Below are 26,649 nucleotides of genomic sequence, written 5' to 3' on the forward strand. Positions count from 1 at the left end.
TAACACTACATTATTCACTACTAGCAGAAACTCTCAGTACCAACTGGATTTATTACCTTGTTCTGCCTTTGAAAACTATAGTCTTCAAAATCTTTTTTCCCCATCTGCCAAAGACATGTGTTTTTCTCAGCTACAATTTCAGCTTTTATACTGGGGTATCAATATAGCAATTCACCACCAACTTCATTATGAAACAATAAAATGTGGTTTTGCTACTAGACAGATGAAGCTTCCCCAACAAGTCTTCAAAAAAAACACAAGACACTATGCAGTCTCGGTCTTATTAATTTGCATTCAATTTAAAAAAACAGAACCTATTACTTCGCCACCAGGGATACATTCTAGTCACTGTGCAGTATCCACCCTACTAAAAGCTATTAATGATGTCAGGAGCATATATAGTATTCATATGTTATGTGGACTGCAGAGTTAACTGCTTATCCCACACCTCCCAGCTGCAGAGCTAACCGGGGCTCACATGACAAACACTTCAATATAAGCCTCAGCCCCAGTTTCACCTTGGCAGTCCCAGCCAGTTCTGAGGCACTCCAGGTAGCCCATGCATTTTTATTGACAGTTAAAACTACAGCTGAAGTCCATAACTTTTTTCCAGCAGGGTTTACTGTGTCAGTAAGAAACATCCCCACATGTTATAACCACATTTACTTTCACACACTACTGCTATACTCTGGAGTACAAATAGAGTTGTTACTATTTTACAAGGAAAGCATGTCACATCATTAAAAGCACAGAAAAACCTTCTAAACAGGGAATCATTTTAAACTTGGAAAAAGACACTCCTATTATTTAAATATTTAGGATAGAAAAACCTACGGAAGCGTCTTCTAACAAAATTCTAAGACCTACGTACTACAGTTTAAGTCAGAGATAGCCATCTTCTGAAGTCATTTATACCTTGCAATCCAGTAGGTCACTGGAAGTAACCCATTTGTCTATAAGGCAGCACCTGATAAACAGCACATAATAACTAACCCTTTTAACAGTTACAAAAAGTGTGATTTCAGACTACCACAAAGATCCATGATCTTCACAGAAAAGTCCTGCAATATTACGAAGTTATAAAGTCTGCAGGATAAACTACAAAAAGTACTGGAAATGATCCATCAGTTACCAGTTCCTGTAATGGTCAACCCATTCGTTTCCTGCCCACCCAACTCTGTGCCTGTCTTACAGACAGACTTAATTTTTTGCTTATCCTCCAGAACAGTCTCTAGGCACGTCAAATAAGACAGGTAAACCCCTAACAACAGGAATATCTAACGCTTCCCTGTCTCCCAAACCTGGGGGAAGGTACCACAATCCCCTTCCATTCTTTGGTTCTGGCACGCAAATGAAGAGAAAATTGCCCCCTTTCTTCTCCTTTGCAGGGTTAGATGTGTACTGGATTACTGACCCCGATTCAGGCAGGAGCTCAATCAACATCAGAGTGCAAAAGGAGGCAGAAAATCAGAACAGGATCTTTCTCTTTTGGAAGCAAGCTATACATCCATCTATTCTGTCTTCTGTAGACTTATTGTTTGGCAATACTGCACTTTTGCCAATAAAAAAAAGTGTTCAATGGGGCAGCTGACTCATGTTGAAAGAGGAAGGATTTGTTTGCTCTTCTCTTCCCTGTTCTACATCATTCTGCCAACACTAGAGTTCTCTGGGAGACAAGCTAAGCTCCCTTACTTAGAAGGAACAACTTGCAGCTTCACATTTCCATGGCCCGTTGTACCCAGTCACAGCCTGCCCTACAGTACACCATCCCCACCCCTGCCTCCAAACCCCAAAACAGCAGCAACAAGCACACATACAGGCAGACACTAAAGGTGCAGTATTTTTTAGCCAGCAACCGATGAGATTCAGAGATCTTTGCAGTTATAACTCTGATTTTTGTACTTTAAAATAAAATAAATAAAAAAAAAATTATTCACCCTACTCTATTCAGCCCTTCATTGTTGAGACCATATGAGATCAACTTTGACTATTTGAGAGAAAATGCTTTTGAAGTATCATAAAGTAGAAGCAATGCAAGTGTATTGTCTCTACCAATGATTAACAGAGAAGCACAAGGCAGAAGAAATAATTCCAAAGAGGAAAGCAAAGAGCATTAAGACTTCCATTATTACACCAGCCAACCTCCAAACACTTCCATACCTCCTCCTCAACTGGATGGCAAGGGAGAGCTGGTGAATGCCCATAGTTGTGAAAAATGGCAATGGTTTCTCAAAAGCCCTTATTTTTCAAAACTTAAACAGAGAAGTTTCATGAGATGACCAAGCCAACTTAATAGCTCATTACTAGCAGAAGATAAAAGTTCTTTTTCCTTCCTTCCCCTGCAGCAGTGAAATGCTAGATGGCTCAGCCTCAGACTCCTGCCATTCATCTATCTTTTGAAACTGACTTGTTTTTAACTTATCAGAACAAAACTCTGAATGGAGTTGACATTAACTCTCTAGAGAAGCCATCAGAAACAGTAAAGAATTATCATTTAAACAACAGTGTTGACCAAAAATACAAGCGAATATTATCAGAGCATAAATAAGTTCACATTACAAATCGGAGAAAACAAATACTAAAGCTTCAAGAAGCACAGAAAATGTCTTGCAACATCAGACAAGGTAGGAATTCTGCTAGCTTAAAGGAGCCTGCTCCGCTGGTGAAGGTATTTGGCTAGACTTGTGATCCAAAATGTCCCTGCCCAGTCTCAAGCTTTAATTTGACTATGAAATACACAAAAATGGGACCTGAAAGAGGATGAAGTTCCCAGATCATCTCAGACAAGAAAGACCCTGTAGAAAGCTAGAAGTGGATTCCAGTTTTATTATATAAAAAAAAAAAAAAGTCATGGATCAACCAAAATTAACTTCATTTACAGAACAGTCAATACCTTTAGGCAAAGCATAGAATTACTTTGATTTTTTCCTGAAACCAGACACACTTACTAGAAACAGGTATTTGGACATGCCTAAGCATAAACAGGCTCTAGATTTCACTAAGAAACGTATGTTTATATTCTACAATGTATCAGTACTCGTAGTAACATAGTGCATCTGAAGTTCTAGTAGATCAGTATGTCATTATGTAGATTAAAAATGAAAGAATTGTTGTGGTAAAGGATCCTCTCCCATACAAGGCACTGACAAGGGCTATAAGCTTTTCAATCAAAATCTTGAATGTGAACTGCTAATTGGATTTTGATGCAATATTCAAGATTGACTTTATTATCTGCAAAATATTTCCAAACTTAAAACTACCAAACCCACCCCCCAGAATTAATGTTTAAAATACACTAACTGAAATACTTACAGAATAATGTTTCAAAGAGCTAACAGAAGACAAGGACACAAAGTGCTTGAAAATGTATCTACAATACTTCCTATTTGGCAAGGTACTACGCTATCTTTGCCCTTTGCAGAAATTACTTTTGAGCAAAGTACTTCAAGTAAAGCAAAATACTGTATCTTGTAACAGCTAATTCTCCATATAAGTGGAAACATTTTGTATTACTTTACTATGGAGCATCACCTCTGAAATAATATGCACCTTGACTGAGGTTGTGCATTCGAGGGATCCGGCACGGTCAAACAGCCACTATTCAAAACTGCCTGTTCCTCTCCTCTCCCAGGAGCTGCCATCCCTTGAACAAGAACTCAGTCAACTGTTTCATGTCAAGTTAATTCTGCTGCTACATATGAAGTGCAATCCCATGCAACTCAACCTCCATCGGAGTCCAAAGATACCATTTACAATACAGCCTAGCTCACTCAAAGGGCAGCTACTGGCCAAAGGAGCAGGACCCATTCACTCTCTCTTGGCCAAGCTGTACAACTATACGTCCCTTTCCCTTGCTGCTAGTACACATCTGACTTCAGATGGCAAGCAAGCTCAGCAAGCTAATCCAGCAGAACGTTTGCTCCCTCTTCCAGCAAGATTAAGTTTTCTTTAATTCCCTAAAGCAGCTCACAAGATGAGACATGCAGCAGCGCTGGCATACCAGGGAACAAAGCAGGTGTGAGTTGCACCGACATCCTTCCTAGTCACTAGCAGAAAACCATTTCTCTGCTTACAAGCAGGAGAATCCAATCTTGCTCCCAAATCCAGGCTCTAAGGAGACCCTAGTTGAGAAGGGCCAGCCAAGCAATGGGCAAGACAGATCAAAGGGAAGCAAAAAAGGCAGGTGTGGCAAAGCCACTCTGAACCTGCAGACCGACTGCCTCAGCCACATCTCTCAGAAGTTTCCCAGCACTCAATTAACTATTAGACAAACAATTTAACTATTTTTTAAGAAGGTTTATGGACTGCTGTATAATTTATAATCATAAAGTCCAAAGCAACCAAGTGCTAGACATTCAACATATACTTCTGACAGAGATATTGCCTCATAGAATTCAGTTGCAGGTATATAGGTGTGCCAAAATGACAATATTTCTCTTCTGATGCAACATAGTTAACAAGATTTCTTCAGGCTAGATTACACCTGCAAAGAATTTTGAACTGCCACTAAACACTTCAGACTAAATTATCTACTGGTGTAAAATACTGAAAAATCCATTTACTTAAATAAACCAGTGCTAGTTTACATGACACAAGAAGATGGTCCAAATTCACCACAGCGAATTTATTCGTGTCAGTTGTTTAGTCCCACAACCCCCCTTACTTCAATTCCCAGGCGTAACAGAGTTGAACAAAAATAAGGATGAACAAAGTATCTGCAGCAATGTACAGGACAAACAAGGATTTTCTGGACATTTTATAGCACTTTTTCACAATATAGATCACCTGTTCACAGAAAAAGCAGAGAAAATCTTTAGAAAGTTCATTCTAAAAAAAGGTTCACTTTAGTCTGCCTAATCTCTTACCTAAATTTTTAAAAGATGATATTTCAGAGTCATACATAATCTACCTCCTAGAGACAATTAAGTTGTGGTTTTATATTTTTTTAAAAGATTCTTATGAGAAACCTTACTGAAACAGAAGTGAACAGGAATTATTTAAAGAATACTTAAATATTCCCATGCCCTAAAACGGTGACCCATACCCACAGCACTATGCAACTCTGTTATTCCAGAGATTCAAGCCATATAGAATGTCATGTTCATGGACAAAAAATCAATTATGCAAGAATGCCCTTAACTACCAGAGAATTTAATAACAAAACACAAGAAAGCGGTAACTACAGTTCTCTTCCAAATGGCATGTGTATCAAAATCCAATTCATATTAGACATACACATTAACCCACTGTCTTAAGTGAAAACAAATGTGAAAGCACAGTAATGTATCTTCTCTACACAAAAGGAAAATAGAACTCTGTGCTAGAACAGCTTTAATATAGAAAAAGTGAAAGAGTGCTTAAAAAAAACAAAACATTGAAAAGGTTCAGAAGTTTACCTTCTTATACTCACTTCCTTTCTCCTCCAGATTTTAACCCTCCCTACCCACACAGCAATACACTCCCAGGTTAGTGCACACTTCAAACAACAAAAACTACAAACGAAACACAGAAAAGCATGCAGCCTGACTGATACAGTCTGTCCTGGATAAGTTTTAATTTTTACTGTACAAGGCCAACCCATGCTTTGAAAGACATTAAGAATAAGTGAGGATTTTAGTAAGTCTAATCTTTCTAATTCAATAAATGTATAGAAGCTTACTGGGCCCGACCCTCTCTGATGCTGTATGAACAGCAGCATGATAAAACAAAGTGGCTTTAGACCATTTGCATCTGACCCTCAAAGTTTAAATACTTGTCCTTGTTCAGTCACTGCTCCAGTTTAAGAGTTAAACTAAATCTGAAAGGACCCTTCAAAAGACCACTCCAGCAACTGAAGATGTTGAGAAACACTATTTGACATTCAACACCTCCACTCCTGCATAAAAGGACTAGGATGCAGTATGTCAAAAGCAGATGGACAGAATAATCTAAATAACCACAGCCTTCCTTCCAAAAAAAACAAACAACCTTCACATCTCTGACTTCCAGGTACCACTCAGCAGAAAACAAGCTCTAACGACTCTTAACAACACAAGCAACAATACAACCAAATTTTGTATAATCTTGCTAAAATGAATGTAATTCAAAATGAACAGTAAGTATATTAAGATGCTAACACATTACGTACAAGTCTTCCCTATAGTCCAGTTAAAGTGCTAAACCAAAAGCTAAAGTTTAGGAAAAATCATTGTGCTCTCTTCATACAGAAAGAGAGAAAGACAAGACAAAAAGTATGCTCCCCTATTACAGAACTGAAGTTAACTTGCAAATTTTTTGTCTGTAAAACCCAGGAAGACTATGAAAGCCAAATAAAGCCTCTTTGCAGGTGAACAGCAGTACACACTGAAAAGCTGAAAGCCTGTGGCGGACCTAAGAAACTTCAGTAATTTAAGAAAAGATATGTGGTTCTGTATTTTCAAAACTTCTGCACTTATCATGGGATAGGACATTCAGTAGTATTTTCAGTTTAGGCCTCAAGATACAATAAGCTAGATGATTTGAAATATTAGAACAGGTTTTATGATCTTGGGATTTTTAAGCACAAGTTCAGTACTTTGAGAATGAAGCAGTTACTCAAAAGCACCAAGTTTGCTTTTAATAGCTAGAGCTAAGACAAAAACGTAAGGCATTTCAATTTCACCCCCCTTGACCAGTTTCAGTTTGACATTGTATCTTGAATAAAACTGTTTATAACATATTTATTTAGGTCACAGTGTTCCATTATATGTCAAAATGCACATCTAGTGTTAAATGGAAGTACTTATGTAATACTTTAGGTTATGGATATCCAGAAACAATACAAACAATGTAAGATACACATAAACATTTAACAAAAACACCAAAAATACTCAATAGTGAAGAAGTTCAACTCTTCCAGTATGCCAAGGAAAAGAGACCAAAGAAGGAACAGTCAGACTGTGAATGTTCTTTTCATATGTGGTCAGAAAACAGTAAAGGAAACAGTAACGAAAACATTGTATTTCACAGAATTACTTGTGTGAGAGGGATCATTTCTTTATGTAAAGGACTGAACAGGTAATCCTGTACTACTGTTTCACACTGTCATTTAAATACTGACTTTTTCAGTATTCAAAGGCTATCTTCTCAGAGTATTTTATTTTTAATGTGATACAACCCTGCAATCTTTCTTGAAAGACTGACACCTGCCTAGTGCAAAATCTCTCTGCACTACCAGAGGGTCACAACTATTTAACCATAAATCCTTCTGTTTGTTTGGGATGCTGATAGTATAGAGTGAGTACTCTGTATTAACAGCAATACACATTTTCATTTCAAGATAACTAAAGCCTGTGCATAGATAGTCTAAGGTACTTTAAAATACAACACTACCAAATTAATTGCGCTTACTAAACTGTCAGTCTGCAAGACACACTTCCTACTCGCATACAGCCAAAACCACATGAATAAAACCAGTAATAAAGAATTCTGCCAACTGTGCGCTGTACGAGGTGCGGAACCACCCTCCTCCTGCACCTCCAGCTGCCCCCCAGCCCCCCCAGGCAGGCTTCCCCCGGGGCCAGGCTGGCTGAACTAGGGCAAGGTAAGGAGTCCTTAATGCATTCAGACAGACAAAAAGAGCCGCTGACGTGCCAGTCCAGTAGAAAATGCCGCCATCGCTCAGATCCGACACAAAATGCCTAAAGTGGATTCTGGATATTTGCTAGATATTTTTAGTTTGGTCTTAAAGTGAACAGCATCTCTGTTCTCCTGGCAAAATTAAAATCAAAATAGTCATTTTCCTTCTACGGCTTTCTTCCCAAGCTCATTATTTAAACATGAGAATGTCATAAAAAAGGGATGTGCAGTTTCACAAAAAGGAGGAAAGAAATCTGAATTTTATAGCAAATAGTTTCCAAATTGCATCAATAAATATATCCATATTTTCAATTGAAAAATGCTTTGGACACAGGAAAGGTAAGTAGATTCAAAGCAAGGCAAATTCTTCTCTCCTGGAAATAAAGCATTCAACTAAGTTTCATAACAAATCACTCACACTATCAAAAGATCCATGAAAATTTAGACTCCTCCCTCCCAACCTGGTTGACATTTATTCAACGTCAGCATTTTGTGAGATACATTTATCTAAAAATGCATCGCACATATGTACATATGTGTATATGCACAACTGTTTCCAGTTTATAAAATATAATTTTTTTTTGTCAAAAATAAACATTGATACTTGGAAACACCAAATATGCAAAATAAGTTTTGGAGAGAAAGATTTCTGAATCTCTGTCTCAAAAGTAACTCCACATACATATCCCTTTAATTTTAAAGGGGCCTCCCAGTACTTGGTGTGCTATTCATATCCTTCAGATTTCATGTTAATTTTACTGAAAAAGGCATTTTTGACACTACACAACATATTCTGTTTACTATTGTCAGGATTACCAAATTATACATGTTTTATTACTCTGAAACCTAAACAGTTGATGTAGTCCTAAAATGACTAAATGCCCGAGGGTACTGTTAAACCCAAACCTGCCACTAACAATTGCTTCCATCAATATGATGTCAGGAGGCATTTCCAGCCCTGCATCTCAGTGCAAGTCTCCTGTGTATTTAATTCTCTACAGCTGAAGAAAATGAAAGTCAAGTGCAATAAACTGATTACATGATGATTAATGCTGATTAATGAAGAATGACGACATTTTACATGCGGTGTTCAGTAAATTCCAAATGTTGTTCAAAGGGATCTTTAAGCAGCAGGCATGATAATTCATTACTTCTGTCACAATCACCAAGAGCTCCGATAACAGAGTAAGGCATGGAACAAAATACACACTATTTAATCAGAAATTCAAGGTACAGTTGCATTAGACATAATGGCAATCATTCATTAAATGCAGCTTACATTTCTAGGAAAGTCCTTCTATAGACCCACCTTACATCCAAACATTAAAGATATTGTGTTGTTGGTACATGCTACTTTACAGTGGCATAGCATCGGAGAAAAACAATCCAAGTTTTTTATGCTAGGAGACATTTTTTCAGACCCTGTGCACTTCAATCGATCCGTGACTGAGATTCCAGAAAAATGCCTCTGTAAGCGCTGCTTGCTGCCTGTCTTTGACATTTAATCTAGGTCCATAGTGTTCAAAAATAAGCCTTTATATAAATAGGTTGAATCCTTCAGGAAAAATTTGCTTCACGTTAGAAACCAGATCTTAAAAAAAGAGCAAAGAAAAAATCCTGTGTCCATTTTTAAAATTTTCGAGTCAGCTTTACATTTAATTACGTTAGCATCAGCTTGAAGTGACAACTGTCTCACAGCCCAAAGTAATACCCAGATCCTCTCAGCCAGAGCCCAGGGTTAGATCCACCAAGGCAGCTCCACCTGCTGCAGTGCAAGGGCTGCTATCTCCTCCATGAAAACAGAAGCAACTCCAGCAGAGCCACTCTGCTCAGTGTGCTGGCTGCTTAGGGGAGGGGCGAGATGTTGCAGCAAGGGACTCGTTACACGGCCCGATGGAGATAAACCCAACGCTTCCTGCAAGGTGCTTTCGCACTGCACCAATGAGCATGTGAAAACTCGTTTTAAAATCAGCTGTGCGTAATTATAAAACCAGGGAAGTTGTAAGCTTAACAGCAGGGAATTTGCTGATCTGCAGTTTGCACTAGCTTTTCCAAGGAAGTGTCAGCAGACCACAAAATGAATGGCTATGGGATATTTAATCCTCGTTTTCAAATCTTAAACGTTCAAGGTTATTTGACACACTTTAAAAAAAAAGAAAAAGAAAAAGAAAAACACCACAAGTTTTCTAACTGCTGAGTAAAATTCATAAAGGTCTACCAAAACCAATACTGGAACAGCTACAGAAATACATAAGTAATCTCCACCTTCGACATACAATGAAATCAGAAGCTGCTTCCCACCCCCAGTTATCTCTAGGAAATCATGAATAATCCAGGCTACGCATCAATTTGGTTGAGGAACTCTCAGCAGAGCATTTCAAGCAACTGTACATGTGACCACTTAAAACAAATTGAAGACAAAAAAGCTTTTTTCCTCAGAACTGAAGGAAACTGAACTCACCGTCTCCTTAAGATTTGTGTTCTTTATTGTGTGCTAACAAGTCTAAGGCACAGAACTACTTTTAAAATGGTTTGTTTGGGTTTTGGTTTGTGTTTCAATCAAGCCTCGTAAAGATTCAAACTTTATTTCCTTTTTTAAAAGTACAATGGTCCCTGCAGGATTTCAATGTATTTCTATATGTCAACAAATTGCATTACAAAATTTGATCGAAAACACGCTCTCTGTGATTTCTCTGCTCTTGTACCATAAACTAACAAACCTTTGCAAAAAGCTTCAATGAAATAATGTTAGACATCACTTCTGGTTTTAATTGTACTTAACAGTATTGTAAAAAAGCATTTAATACTTCCAAGAGAAGACTTTTTAGGTACACCCTCTTTATGAATGTGACTGTTCACCTAAGTTTACACCCATAGCAGCCTTCTGTCCTCTCCCTTTTACTTCATCTGGTTCACCTGATAAGCTCCCCTTGAGGCATAAAGTTTAATGTAGTGTAAAACTGGCATCCACACGTACAGCTCAAACTAGTAACTTCATGAACTACACCGAGACAGTAAATTTATGTAAATGTGCAGATTGATGAAACCAAAACTAAAGCAAGATGTCTGGAGAAAAGTGTGTAACAACCCACAGTAAATCTCAAAATACACTTCATTTGCATGAGGACCTCTTTCTTGGTAGAACAGGCAGAATAAGGACTGCAGATGACCGGATTTCCACACTAATAAGTATAGCTTTATTTCCACCACATGCCATGACCTACATTTTTTCACCAAATAGCCTTAGATGTCACTGCCCACAGTAGGTCAACTTCTGCATGCAAATGCAGCAATCACTAACACCCTGCTTAATCATCATGGAAAAAGTAACAAAGGCTATAAAGACCCAACAACAAAAAAAGAATACACCTTCTTTAAGTCATGTTAAGTTTTTCTGTCAAAAACATTCAAATCCAATGGTAGCCCTAAGTAGAACTGAATGAATGATGGATGAACCTAGAACCCCTTTATTTTCCTTCAGCTGGCTGGGGATCACAGTACATAGCCTCTCGTCCAAAGAAATCAGGCAAAGCACAACTGAACACATACTGAAACACCACACATGAAAAAAGAAAAAAATGTGTAAGGGGACAGAACACAGTCAAGAGTGCTGTGTCTTACCAAACACAAAAATGTTCCTATCCCACAAAACAACCTTTTCTATGCAGCACAAATCAACAGATCTTACTTCCACACCTCTAATCGCATAATCGCGTAATAATGTAATTTCTCACTAAAATTATACACAAGTCAAATGCATGGCAATTTCATGACAACAAATAAACTCAGAGCTAAAAGCAATTCTTGAATGCTGCAGAAATAGCTTTTTGTGATGCAGAAAATATAAGAACTAATGTGCCATGGGCATAGAAGAATCAATAAGAGAAAGATATAGACTACACATCTACAAAAGATTCCATCAGTAAAGAAGAGAAAGCTTAAGTAACTTCAGGCAATTACATCTACACTGTTGATGAAGACTACAGAAAACATCCAAATCTTTCAGCCATATATTTGCAGCTGGAAACAAATAAATTGGTTACACTGCAAAACTGTCTTCATCTTTATACAAAGATGGAACTTTTTGTTATTTTTTTGTACACAGCTTGCTGCCCACAAGCTTAAAAATACAACTCTTAAGCTTGTAGAATTAAAATATATCCTCATATATTTTGCTGAGTAAATCCAGAGATTTAACTGTAATGAAGATTTTGCTTGTTCTACTTGTACTATTATTGGTACTCAAGGCCTTCTTAAAGCTTTCCGAAATACAAATTTATAATATGTTATCAAGAAACATACAGAACAGAATATTTGGAAACCTACTTTTGAGCTCTGAAGAGGCATATCCCCCATTTATTTAACTATTGCTGTTTCACATTGAAGGTTGCCTTTCAAAACACAAAAACCAATTTATTAACAGGACTATGTCATTGATAAGAAGAATATGGCCTTAACTATCAATCAATACTCCCTCCCAATTTTATCAGTCTGTATGTTGTGTCAACACATACAAGCTTGAGCTCCTACAGTCAGAGCCCACTGTTTCCATGCTGGTTTACATGAAGCAACAATTTTTGAACTGGGATTGCAAGATACACACAGTGCCAGGGCTTCATCTACTGCCACCACATAGATAGCCAAAAACACATCAGCATTCACTAAATATGGGGGGGGGACACGGGACGACACACACGACGACGACGACACACACCTAAATTTACTTCTTGCACAGGATTGCTTCCTCCTGATGCTATACAAATGTTAAAATGACAGTTTTAGATAGAATAATCTAAAGAAACCAATTCAAAAGTTTTAAAAATTTGTGTTTACTCAGAAGTGTTACCAGTAAAAGCTGACCGGTTCCATCCTTATGAAAACACTACGTGAAGTGATTTGCCTTTATTTCAAGCTTTGTTTGAACATTTACTTGGCAATAACCCATCTTCATGCATGGCTCCCATGTGCTCAATAAAAATATCAACATCATTACGATCTTTAATTAGTGAGCAAGACTGATTTTGTTACCATAAAATAAGACAGCCCTTACTTCCAAGTCTCCTCGAGCAGTATGAATATCGGACAGAGAAGCAAGAGCTATGCAGCATCAAAAAACCACACTACAGCACTTTCAGAAACTGAATGCTGCTTCTGTTCAGCACTTGCCAGCTATTCTTGACTGAACACACATCGTACCTGTTTCATCAATCCATGTGTTCACCTACATCATCAATACAAGACAGGTTAGGAAACAGCAATCTCATCAGTAGTAAGACCTGGAGCTTTTAAAGAAATGACTAAGTGAAGGTCTAACTTGACAAATGTGTCAGCTGTTCAGACTGCCAAACCCAAGGGGAAAAGACTACAGTAACTTTTCTATTCAGACAGAACATGTCCCTTAAGTAGTATCGCTGCAGATACCAGTCAAGCTATGGGACACTAGTGTAGATCCCTCTTCCCCAGAAGCCTGAACCGGTACACTTCCAGGATACTTAATACAATCCAAAAGAAAAAAGAAAAGATGCTTTTCAGCATCAGAATTATTTAAATTGAATAAATATATTTTAATCTCTGCTCTGCATAATCTTAGTCTGCATGGTCTTGAAAGAATATACATAATTCCAAAATCAGTCTCTGTAAAGAAGCTTGAATGCTGGTTTAGGATTACCTCTTACTAACAGAGAGCTCTTATGTAATGGCTGTAATGATTCCTTGCTCCAGCACTAGTAATTTTATAACCATTTTCTATAATGTAACTGAAATTTGAACACTAGTTTCAATACAATTAGCGTCTGGTGCAAGCTGCATCCATCAGCACACCCATGAAGCTCTCCTTGGCTTTGCGGTTCTTGCTCCCTGAAGTATCAAGATGACCATCCAAGCCAATTTTGAGAAAGCAGCCAAAAGAAAAAAAAAGAGGGAAAAAAAAAAAAAAAAAAAGAGTACTTCTTGTTCCTGCATGTTCCTAAATTGCCAGAAAAATTGTTTGCACAGTACTTTGAGGCAAACAGGTTTATTTACTAAAAACACTATGAGTTGAAAATTCCCCTTCTAAAGGGTATCTTTAACAGTTATACATACCTTAGAAGCACCTTTTTGTCAGCTTAGCAGGTAAACCTGTTTGTTTGCAGGAGTTAAACCAGTAGTCACTGTTGCACCTCCAGTTCAGAATGCTGATATGCATATGCCCCTTATTAAGAAGCTTAATACTTTCATATACAAAGTTTACAGTGCCCACTCAACCTGACCTATATGTGCTGAAAATAATCATCATCAAACTCTCAAAAATTGAGAGAATCCTTTCTATTGTTTTGACATCAACGACAGAAAAATATTTTCTGGGATAATTAGCATGTTGTAAATATGGCTGTCTGTCTTTTCAAAATCTTGAGTAATATCACAGTCTCGTTAACTTCAGAAAGAAGGTGAAATGTTACTTTGGAAAGAGAAATTTTGATTAATAGTTCCATTTTTTAAGACTTGCCCTGCAATGGCATTTAAGCCTAGAATAGGTCCTAGGAATAGAAACTTTTCAGTGGGTGTTTGTGATTTTTCTCCCAGTTTATTCCAAGTCTTAAACTGTTAAGCATAAGACAGATCTGGGACATCACTCCGATGAAGCCCATCATAAACTTTGGTAAGTCAAGCTGAAAAACAGACATGAAAACTTTCTTTCCCAAGTGAGTGACCATCACTCTGGGCATTTTGAGAAACTTGCTTTTGGAGTTCTCTTCAGTCCAAAACAGAGAAGGAAAATATAACAGAGGGGTCTGTGTTATGATGTCCTCTAAATGCAAAAAATAGTCAGGCTTCAAAATACAAGATACAAAATAATGACAGACTGAAGAGCATTCAGAAGCAAAACTTCACAGACGTTCCTGACAATTACCACTGGATAGAGGCCCAATGTATTCCGAGTGTGATTTCAAAGATATTTAATCATATCATTCATCTGTCACCCCCTGCCTCTTAGTAATTCTAACACTCTAGGTTCATTTCAGCCAAACTGACTGGAGGGATAGAGATGTCTGAGAATATCACTTTCAGAAGTAGCAGGCAAGGGAATAAACATCAAAAAATCTCCAATAAAGGAAGGGAGAGCAGGAAGGGTGTACAGCTGCCTAAGCAGCAACAGGCAGAACTTATATAACAAGAAAGATAGGAAGAATATTGGGGGGTGTACAGTAAAACTCTCTCTCTATATATATATATAGTAGCTTATATTAAAGCAGTAGCACACCTTGACAAAAAGTTACAGGAAGTCATGCTTTGTAAGGCAGGTACAAGGCCATTTCATGTTTTGGAATTAAAAAGGCCCAGAGTGGAACCTCCTCCCCTTCTCCTGATGTTTTGAAAATATTTTAGCACTACTAGAGTATGCCTTTACATATTTAGTTTCCACACAATAAGTTGCTGAGAATTAAGGGGGTTACCGAATTGGCTAGTATGACTACTATGAAATCTGGAATCCAACACTACCTTTTCCCTAGCTGGAAACCACCAAAAATTGGGAGAAATTCTTCAAAACAGACTAGGAAAGGACTGAAAATAAATGGTTCCTTTTGCAAGACTTCAAGTTTGACCCAATAAAGAGGATGTAAATGCAGCAGATCGAGGAGGTCAGGTAGGCTTCAGTCTGTTAAATACACTGCAGAAAATTAATTTCATTATATTGACAACATCTCGGGGGGGGGGGGGGGGAAGGTGACTGTATTCTGAATAGACTATACTGTGATTAGAATACAACTCAACTAGGAAATCCTTAAGACCCAAGAAGTACTACATTTCTTCAAACATATTTAACATGTCTAGAAACAGTCTGGTGGGTTGGAGTCTGGATGGCAAGTAAGCACCCACCCAGTCACTCACTCACTCCCCCCCATCCCACCCCAAGGGATGAGGGAGAGAATCAGAAAGGCAAAAGCAAGGGGAGAAACCTCACAGGTAGAGATAAACAAGTGAAGGGAAAAAAAAGCAACCACACATACAAGTGAGGCAAGGCACATCACTAACCATCTCCTACCAGCAGACTCACAGCCAACCTGAGCAACAGCTACTTTGGAAAGACTTCCCTCCAGTTTTATTGCCAAGCATGATGTTAAAAAATATAGAGTACCTCTTCAGTCACTTTGGGTCAGACACCCCAGTTGCGTCCCCTCACAACCTTTTGCCCACCTCCCCCCCAGCCTACTTGCTAGGGCAGCAGAGTGAGAAACAGAGGCAGCCTTGACACTGTGAGCACTATTCAGCAACAGCTAAATTAACACTGCTGTGTTAATCAACAGTTTGTCACAATCTGAAACACAGTACCATATGGGCTGCTGTGAAGAAAATTAACTCCATCCCACCCAAATCCAGTACCAGTCTGACCTGAAAAGCCCTTTATAATTAACAACTGAGAGATCTTTGCATTCAAAAAACACCGCTGAAAACACTCTTAAAATAAAAGTATGTGATTATTCTGAAGTTGCCTTTGATGTGTTGCTCCCATCTGTCCACAGAGGAGAAAAAAGTATACATATTTAGCCCTCGATAGTTCCACCCAACCCTCAATGAGATTTCTAGTGAACAACAGCCATCAAATTCCAAAGATAAAACTGATAAACTATAAAAACCCAGTAAGTAACAGACCTTCTGAAAGATGCAAAAGCTTTACACCATTGTCTCATCGCCTCCCACAACCTCAACAAAGCTTCCACCCAACTTGTATTTGAAGTGGATAGACTATAAACTCAAGTGATAGATTATTAGCCAAGAGAGGTTATACTTTCAAGGCAACAGTCAGTGGGAAAGATTGAATCCAGCAGCACGGGATTATCTGGGAGTGCTCTCCCCAGTGTAAAGACCAGGCTGGAGCAAGGATCTTGTTCATCACCCTTGATCATTCCCTGTAGGACCCAGGCTGACTAGGCGGCTTAGCATATCCTCCAAAACATCATTTTCGTGAAGCATTTACCAGGGTGAGACAGAAGTCCAGTTTGATCCATTCTATCTTTTTGAAAGAACTCCTTTTGCAGCAGCAGTTTTCAGTAGTGGAATACCTTTAAACAATCAATGAAACACAGCCAAGAAAAGTAGCTCTGCTTCTGAGTAATTCTCAAAGTATTAATCAAGCACCTGTGCCTCCACTGGAAAAATAAGGGCACAGGTAAAAAACAAGTGAAAATGAAGGAGAGGAAATACACTAATACATGCCTTTTATCTGTTGAAGCTTCATACTACACCAGTTTCACTTCAATAGCCATTCATGCTGCCTTAACACAACACCGAGAAAAGACTGCCATTTGACATGTTTCTGCTCTACTGCTTTGATGTAGCACCAACACAGTAGAGGCCAAGAGATAGCCAGTGGAAATGAAGCACAATACTGATAACTGTGGTTTTTTCCTCCTCTGCAGGCAGTCAGAAGGTTGTTCCCAATGACAAACACACATCACTCCTCCAGTCCTGCTGCTTTAAAGACAGTGAAAACAGATCATGTCTCAACTATAAAATACTTTACAGAGAGCAGGACAGAATCAAGGCAGCAATACTGTTTTGTGCATGTTCAAGTATCTGCCATACATTTCCGAGTACACAGAGGATTGTCGCTAGGTTCTGTAAGAAATAACTGTTTTCAAAAAGACTTCTTCATACAACAAAGTTGGTACAATGCTTAAAGGAGAAATTCCCGTAGTACATTTCTTCTTGTCATTCTAATAGATTTGAACATTTCAAAAACAGAGATGACTCCTTCCTCTAAAAAGAAAAAGATCCATAATGTTACTATTCGACTCTAATGGATAAAAGAATTTGCTGGCCTACAGTTTCCATTCATTGCAGCTCCATCACTTTCTCCACCTTAAAATGCAAATCTGCTTACAGGAAAGGACTAAGATTGCCATCTCAATCCAGACAGGAAGGATACTGGCGATTTACGCTTTATTAAGTGAGAACATATAAGGAAAACTGTTATTGCCTGCAGACCACTGACCCTCCTGCCATTTTCTGGGAAAAATGGTAAAGGGGAGAACTACAAGGCGGCACAGAAAAAACAGGTAGAGACCAAGGCTTTGAAAGGCTTCTAACAGGTCCTCTTGAAGCTTTCTCATCCACAAATTAAGGACTCTCAGGCAGGACAGACAGACTGTTACATAGGTTGCAGATTTGCTGAACCCCCAGGCTCAAACTGCTGATAGCATGTTACCTGGCTAGCAGCTGCAACAAGCAGAGCACCCCGAGGACAGATGCTGGGGCCCATATTGCTCAACGTTTTCACTAGTTGCTAGCATGACTACACACAGCACACCCCAACAAAACCCACAGGTGATGATCTGCTAGCTCAAGTGGTTAATACAAGAAACTGCAAGACCTTAACCCCGACCTCTGACCTGGAGGACTGGGTCAGAGGGCAGTTCATGAAGCTCAACAAAGATGTGCCAAGTTCTGCAGCAAGGACAGAACAAACCCATGCATCGGTACTGGGAACAACAGCTGTACCAAGAAGCATCTAACAGTTATGGGGGACAGCAGGCTGAGTAACAGACAGTGCAAGCTATAAGCATTTTAGGGCAGAGCCAATACCGCTAAAAGTATCAATTCTCTCCTGTTTTTAAAAAGTATTTTTCCAAATATTTCTGCCATTATTAGCAGATTCATTCTCTCGTGTGGTGGTCATTAATATGGTAGCCAGTGCAGTAACACACTCAGAGCTTGCAAATAAGGAGGAAATAACCAATTAACAAGCTGAAAAAAAAAAAAAGAGTTGGGGGGTGACATTATGCCTTTCGAAAACTGAAAAGGCAAGTTTCAACTTAATCACCACTACAAAACAGCTTAAGCGAGAAGTATGAGGACTGTTACTTGCGCTGAACGTGAGCTCCACAAAGGAACCTCAAATAACATTTTCTTATAACAGGTTGACTTAATGCAGGCTAACACTTATTCTCACAGTAAAAATTGCTGTCAAATTAAAGACCAACTTTGCCATGAATTCAAACAGGGATGTTTTACATACTTTACTATTACCAAGTGCCATTAACCTGACCACAAGCTTACTCCAGTCTACCTTGGTTATACTTCACTCACTAATGCTTTCAAATCCTGCTTCCGGCCCCCTCCAAAATCTCACCATTTGAGAGAAGGCACAGAAGAGGAAGAACACCCCTTCCTATAGCAAAAACATAACAGTAGGTACTTTTGCCATTAGGCCTGAACCTGCTGAAAGTAATCTTCAAAAGCAGGTAACATTTGTACAAAATACAACTATTAAAAGCATATGAATATTAAATCATCGTTTTTAAGCTTCACTAAAACATATGCAATGTAGCTTAAATCAAACTTACCTTTGGTTTCGATTTGTATCCAGTTTATGAAGCAAACTTTCAATATACTGATCCTAGACTCAATCCTACTTAACAACCCTAGAGCCTCTGCATATTAAAACTTATTTCTAAATCACAGTACTTCAGCAGAAATCTAGGACAACACACGCACCAGTCCTTAAGAAACACCAGCAGCTGTTGGCAAACGAAACAACTCTTCACAACTGAGTATGTCTTCTTAGTATATTTTAGCAAAATGCAATACTTTGCTACAGAAAGTAGTACCTCACTTCAGCTTTGAAATTAATTCAGAGTTGGGCCCAAATACCTGAATGAACGTGACAGCCTGTTATAGCAAGTGCAGGTCATTCTCCCCTTCCCTCTGTTGCCTTTAAAACACCTAGAAAATAGTACCTTAACTAAAAAGATAGGGGAGTTTTTAAATCACCAAGTGGAGGAAAGCTATTAGCACAGAAGAACAGAGTTCCAATTTTCAAAAAAGAAACTTGGAGAAAACCAGAAAGTATTACTTCTCTGTATAATTTTGAGGTGTTCACAAATCTTGCCTATTGAAAACATTTCTGATCATCCCATCTGAGAAAAGTAGCAACACAAATTGAAGTAAAGAGAATAACAGCAAAGATACTGTTATCTGAGGGAAGATACTCAGTGGCTTCCATTTGAGAAGATTAAACTGACAAAGCACCTTCTAAAGCAAGCAGCTGAGCACAGGAACATAAGAGACCTTTAAAAAGATAAATGGCATAGAAAATAGTTAATAATTTCTGTTTATATGCCTTTAAGACAACACAGGCATTAGCAGACAATTAAATTATCCAGCAGATGTTTTAAAGCAAACAAAAACTACTGTAGAACTCATTGCCAAAGATAAGAAATGTTCAAAAAGGAACTACAAAAATAGTGTACCAAATGTAGACCAAGGTCTAATAAAAATGTGCAAGTCTAATCACTGTCTCAGGAAATCTTTAAGATGCTGCCTGCTGAAGTGGGTATCAGTCCTTTACATATGATGTTTTTCTTAAGTCACAATCAAAAACAGCGTCCTGGGCTATGTGAAGTTTTTGGTCTCATCCTATATGTTTTCCCATACATTGTACTCAGTTTCTATGAACCAACTGTTCAGAAGAAAAGAAAAATTTTGCATTATTGTTATTTTGTCAGAAGAATTCCTTTTTAGTCATTAACCAGAGGTTGTCTATATGTGACTTCAGGTAGTACATAAGAGCACTTATCTCGCTCTCTCTCCACAGCATCACAATCTGATCCATCAATAACACAGTCTGGTCACAACAAAGCAGACTTCGGTTCCTTTCACTTACGCCACTGCCACACCGAAAAGAGGCTGTGTGAGGTAGTCAAGGAGCTCAATCTGGAATAAGGATAGTATCTTTAAGAGGTTTAAAAAAATCATAATCTTTCAAGAGCAACTTTGAACCTGGAAAATTCGTGTCCAGTAGAGTCCTGTAACTTTATTTTCAAACTATTTCCTCCAACTCTAGTAGTCAAAGCAGTCTTATGAATGCTTGGCACTTGACCAAAAGCATGAAAGCCAAGATGTAAGGACTTCTGTCAACTAAACCTGTGCTAAGAAAGCAGTAACTCAGAAAAAAAAAAAAAAAAAAATCAAGTAGTGTGTTGGAAGCATATTTTAAACCTGTACAAGCCATCTGTTGTGAAATCAGCCAAGACTTCATTTCTGAAAATTCTGATACACATTGTCTGAAACCAAGTCAAGGTACAACTGAACTAAACCAACAGGAAGCAGTGAAGAGGAGGAAAAGTATTGTTGCACATGAGAGACGGGATTTATCAGTGGTTTCTGGAGATCAATCCAGCATGAAGAAAGCAGAAAGTGTTAACTAAGGTGTAATTATTGCTGTATACATGATGGGCAACAGCACACTCAGTCACTTCACAACACCAAATCAGTTGGGGGAGTCAAAGCTCAAGACGAGACCCTTGCCAGTTGAACTCTTGGTTCATGGTATTTGACATTTGACAGCACTTCATTTTTAGAGAGTATCTGTACTCAAAAGGATTCAATTTGCATCACCTACTAGTGGCAGAACATCAGACTCTAATCAACTCAAGGCTTCCACTGGGTATCTTGAGCATTGGTTAAAGAGATGCTAATACAATGACAAACAGAAACAACAAAAAGGGAAAAGGGAAAGAAAACTACAAAAGGTTTAACACACTTGTGCATTGTAGAGTCTACATAAGCCATACAACACAAAAAGCAGGTCAGACAGTTTTCACATTTCTAGTATCTTCATTTGACGTTGTAAGAGAAGTCATCATATAGAGTTGTGGACACTTACATAGTACTTGGGTCACTGAGGACACACAAATTTAAACTAAGAAAGGAAAAGGATACAAACACTACTTGCCAAAGTTTGCAAATGCCTTTTAAAACATTTCATAGAAAAAACACAGAACACCAGAACAAAAATGGTTTAGTGTTGCCAGTTCTTATATTACAGGAAATCATAACCTAGGCTAATGAGGGCTGGGATAATCCAATTTTAACAAAAATTACTACATGTATTTATTTTTTATACTGGATACGGATGGATATTAACTGCGTAAAGGAATTCCCAAAATGATACAGGTCTAAGAAAAACACAATAGTATCAACCAAGATTTCACACTTTCATTATCAGCAAACCAACAACTTATTTCTAGCTCTGTAACATCTAAGCTAATACTGCAAATTCTGTCATCTTCTCTGCCTTTCAAAAGGACATCCTCACATATTTCGAACTTCGGAGGGCTGAGAAAGCTTTGCCAAGTTCTCGAGAAAGTACAGAAACCCGCACGGTTCACCCGAGAGAAACGGCTCGGCAACAGCAGAGGGCAGCAGCGCCCCGCGTCCCCCGCAGCCAGAGGCACCCAGACCGAGAGCCTGGAGTAAGTGGCATGCCTTTTCCCAAAGTCTTCATTTTACAAACATACACTTCACAGCCGACAAATCAAAAATCCACTCTGATATCCAAGCATCAGAACTGAACTCGAGACAAAGCCAGAGAAAATACAAGTTGATTCTGCCAGAAAGTTTTTGATTTCTTTCATTATAGTCACAATCTGCTACCAAAGTTGTTCCAACAAGCTGTTTATAAAATTCTGGTGCATTGATGAAATGATGCACAAAAAAAAATCAGTTTGAGTTTGTTCTCTGAATCAATACATGAAGAAGCTTTTTAATTAATGGGATAAAAAATAAAGTTTTTTAGATTGTGAGTACTTAGGAACTTGAAACAGTCTTATTTTGAAATTAACTTACCTATTTAACATTATCAGATATGTAGTTTTACAATCCTTTTACCAGGAGAGTTACATTAGAATAAGCTACAAACAGTGCTTACACAATTTTAGATTACTAACAATCCGCATTTTTTGGATCTGACCCAATCTGATGCTTTTCCATCAAAATCAGGCAGAGGGAAACAGATTTTTCTGCTAGGTCTCTCAAGCAACCTAAACCCCTAATAAACAACAATAAAATCTTTAAAATCATCCAGCTACATCATAATGATCTTGTGTTACCTACATTACTGCTACAAAAGGCTTTTATTGAACCACTTACTTTAACAACAAGGCATCTTTTGATTTCCAGCTGTGATTTATTTTGATTTAACTCTTATGTTCCCTTTTAAACATTGTATCATTTGAGAAGTCATTGCCACCTTTCGATTTTGGAAACATATTCCCTACATCATCAAGACAAGCTCTTCCACTTTCTAACAAGAGTTATTACAAAGATAAAAAAAAAAAAAAAAACCACACAAGTGGAAGAATGCAGGAAGCGTGACTGTTCAGTTCCAGATCCACCACTACAGGTATGGCTAACCCACCACCCCCAGCAGTTGCGAGAGCCCAAGTCAGGAGAGCCCTTGGGGTCTGCTTAAGAGAAAAGCTCTGGATCTTGAGCTATGCCACTTGCACATCATCTACCACATATACAACACGCAAACAAAAGCACTCCTCAGTGGTGGTATCTTCACTAGGTAACAAAGGCACACCAAATGCAGGCAGCTAAATGCAACTATCACACTGTTTTTCCAATAGGAGAGGAAGAATAGACCACAACGGAGTTGAAAATTCACTGCAATGGAGTGCTCCATCTCTATGGCATATTTGAGAGAAACCTGAACGGGGGGCATACTCTGCTCCTCCAAGACAAGGAAGAAGCAAAAATGTCTTCAATATACGTGGGCACAAATAAACCCACTGTTAGCATACACACAAAGACCGAAAGAAGGAAGCAATTACTGTTCTCAATGTTTTCATAGAATGGAGGGGAAGGAATCATTCTTCCAGTCAATATGGGTTTGTCCCTAAAACACCCTAAGGACTGTTCATTCTCTGTTGGGCATTTACATGAGTTCAGAAAATGCTGATGATCCCTGCCCACATTGACCTTTAAGACAGCTGCCCTCAGTTACACTTTTAGTATGTATTAGAATTTCATTAAAGTGTGTCCTTCCCACCTCCAAACCCAAGATGCAGCAGCATACGGTCTTCAAAGAACCATCTCCTCCCCGCCACAAAAAAAAAAAAAAAAAACCAACCCTCACCAAACAGCAAAACCTAGCAAGACTGAGTATCACAAACAAGTGATAGTCTTCACCTGAATGTGTCTTCAACATTTAACTTTTTTTTGTCTGGTAAATACCAGTCCTAGGAATAAGACTCAAGTGATTCTATTAACACTTACAAAAGTATGAGTAATACCCACTGACAATAAATCAGGCTATGATTAAGCCTTGAATAAAGTGTAAAAACACACCCCATGTTAACAAAGCCTTGGTGCAACTTACTGCATTCACAGAAGACAAGTGATCAAGCGCAGTGCAAGCTAGTAAAACAAAACTGCCTAGTGGCATACCAGATGATCAGCCATGAGCTCAGTCATCCTGAAATCTCACTTCAAGTAAGAGACGAAGCCTTTTGGGGCTGGCTTTTTTTTGTCATCAAGAAGTCTAAATACCTCTGCCTACTGAAGGAATCGTGTTGGAGACCATATGTCCAACTGGGAACAACCCTACATCTATTCACCCACTGTTTTCTCCCACTGTTTTCATTACAACAGGAAACTATGGCAAAGCTGTTCACTCTGAGGGTCCAGTTTCAGGAGCAGCAGTGAGAGCAAACATTTTGATTCTGCTGCAGAGAGAATCACTGCTCTCCTCCCCTTCTCCTTCTTGAGTTGTTAAGTCTTATCATTTTACCTGCCTTTTCACAGGCAGCTAAGTCAATTTAACTGTCCAATGCTTTCCAACTCTCCATCCCAGCATCTCCATTTTAATAACTGTAGTGCTCGTTACACTTTTCCACAAGCTGGTTTCACTCTCCAGCCTGCAGAAAAGTACACAAAGTTTTACTAGGTTCCTAGCAGGTGAGCAGTAAAGAAAAGGAGGTAGAAGCATTCTCAGTAGCAGCAACCTGATAGATCAGTTCACCATCACCCATGAAGCCACAGATTGAATTCTTCTCCTATAGCAAATAAGGACAGCAAAGGAAAATCAAACAGAAATGAATGTTTCACTGCCCTGCTCCCATTAATCCTACAATTACTCAGGTTGTGATCATCAGTTCTTCTGAAATAAACCCACACAATTCCAGGCAGGCAAATGGAGTTGTGAAAATGCTTTGAAGGCATCTTATTTATAGGAATGATTTCAGAGAGTTATTTTTCCTTTTTTACCACTCTATTCAGCATCTCCAACCTAAACATATTCCATACCATGTTCTCAAAGTGAGTCCACAAGTTGTATAACTCAACTGCTAAAAATACTGATATTTTACAGGCATTTTTAACTGCTCAATTCCTAACCAAACATGCCCAGAACTCATACAATAACTAAATACAATTCATTTGTCACTTACTAGTATTAATTAGCAGCTTTTACTTTTACAATGGGGGGGAAAGTACAAACTTAAACACAAACACTCAAGAACTTCACCCAAAATTCATCAGCCTCATATCAACACCTCGGGTATGTGGTATCCAGTTTCTTCAAACCAACTCAAATACAAGCTTTACTGATGTCTCTGCCAGTAAAACTATGTAATCCTAATAACATTTGATTTATTAAGGAAATGACCCTGCATACTTGCAGACATTTAGATGTATTTCCTTGCTCTTTCTAAATAAAAGATGATGTCCAGAGATGCTCTGTATATGAAGCACGTGCTACAAATTTATACTTTTGTGTGTGTGTGTGTACTTTATGTGCATTTTGGTGAGACTAACTCACGTAAAAAGAAAGCCAAAGATTACAAGAGCAATTGCTCTGGCCCAGGAAGTCCTTGAGTCCCCAAACCATTGGTGGTTGGGAGAATATCAAATTACATGTTAAGATAAAGAGAAGTCTGAATTTAAGAGAATCCCCTTAAAAAGAAGTTAAATGCAGAAAGCTTATTATATACTTGTAATCAATACATTACACATCTTACACATATGTAAGAACATAAACCTTTAGTAATGATTTGCCTTAAGACAGTCTATTTTCTCATGCTTTCTTAGTACAGCTTTCCAGATTTTTGCATATCAGGTCCCTTTATCATTTCCACCACTTGTCACCTTCTGCCACCTTCAACTTCATCACTCTTGGTGTACTCACTCATCACCTTCAAACCTATTCATCTTCAAAACTCAAGACAAGCTACCTTCAGTTCCACCCATGGAATTCAAAATACAGTACTTCTTAAGTTCTTTACCTACAGCCTCTGGATTTAACCAACCTCATGCTATCTTGTGTTGCACTGGGCTTCTTCATTTGTCATGCAGAGGTTAGAAGCATGACCCCCTGCTAAAGTCCATCCTGTGTATTGAGACATTTTGTCCATTTTAAAGGCTTGTTCATGACCAAATACAGCCCAGCAGAAATGCTGTCCCAACTGCATGACCAAAAGATCAGTATTGTCCGCTTGTATTCCTCATTGATTTTCCTCAAATACCCTTTAAACCCACCTGTGGCATACATTACTCATACACCCCTACTCCAAATGAAAGCTAGTCAATCCTTTAGCCTGCAGACAACCATCTTTGATTTTGAAACTTACCAACAATCTAGTTAGTAGTCAGCTGTTTCTTTGGCATTGCATTATACTTCAAGATTACATGCAAAAGCTATTCCATACCATCTGCTGACACTGCCAACATTAGTGATGCACCATTTTTTTTCACTTCCAAAATTTTTATGATGACTGATTCTGCACGCATTTCTTCAACACTATAACCAGATGGCATACCAAAGCGAAGCAGTGTATTATTAGCACTAGTCAATTGGCTCACCAGATAACTACAATTTACATGTAATCCACTCAAATATGTTTGGAAAGCAATTTGCTTTTTAGTACAGATATGGAATGTTGGCAAAATGAAGTTCTTTGCTAAAACCCATCATGACACATCATTCACATGTGCCAACTTGGAAGGGCTGTTGTGGACTATTTAGCACTCAAGGTATTTCTTAAGCTTTTAGCATAATAATTTCCCATATAACTGTGTTCCCATCTCTTCTACAATTTTAAACCCACAAAATTCTATACTTTGTTCCTCCACTTAAATAAACTATCCTCCTTTGGGTACACCAAGTAATTCCTGCATCAAGTTTATACATAAAAGCTTAGATATTGTTTCCATTTTCACACAATTGCCTCTACCACATTTCATTTCCTACCAATCAAATTTTTCAGGTTTTATGCAAACAGTACTTCTGTT

The 26,649-nt window shown here is 38.3% G+C and overlaps 1 protein-coding gene across 18 annotated transcripts in view; it reads right to left on the reverse strand.

The window, feature by feature from the left end:
- DLG1 (discs large MAGUK scaffold protein 1) overlaps positions 1-26,649 on the reverse strand; it is a 162,901-nt gene that overhangs the window by 106,846 nt on the left and 29,406 nt on the right. For 2 of the 18 annotated variants that reach the window (XM_037406640.1, XM_037406636.1), the window contains exon 1: positions 8,906-9,348. The exons of 14 other annotated variants lie outside the window; for them this stretch is intronic. In XM_037406640.1, coding sequence (XP_037262537.1) covers positions 8,906-9,097 — 192 coding nt within the window. In that variant the 5' untranslated portion in view covers positions 9,098-9,348. Of the gene's footprint in view, positions 1-8,905; positions 9,351-26,649 lie in introns of those variants that run through there. 2 more of the 18 variants (XM_037406635.1, XM_037406639.1) reach the window with 2 other exon arrangements.

Source organism: Falco rusticolus, chromosome 13 (genome assembly GCF_015220075.1).
Source record: "Falco rusticolus isolate bFalRus1 chromosome 13, bFalRus1.pri, whole genome shotgun sequence".
Lineage (NCBI taxonomy): Eukaryota > Metazoa > Chordata > Aves > Falconiformes > Falconidae > Falco > Falco rusticolus.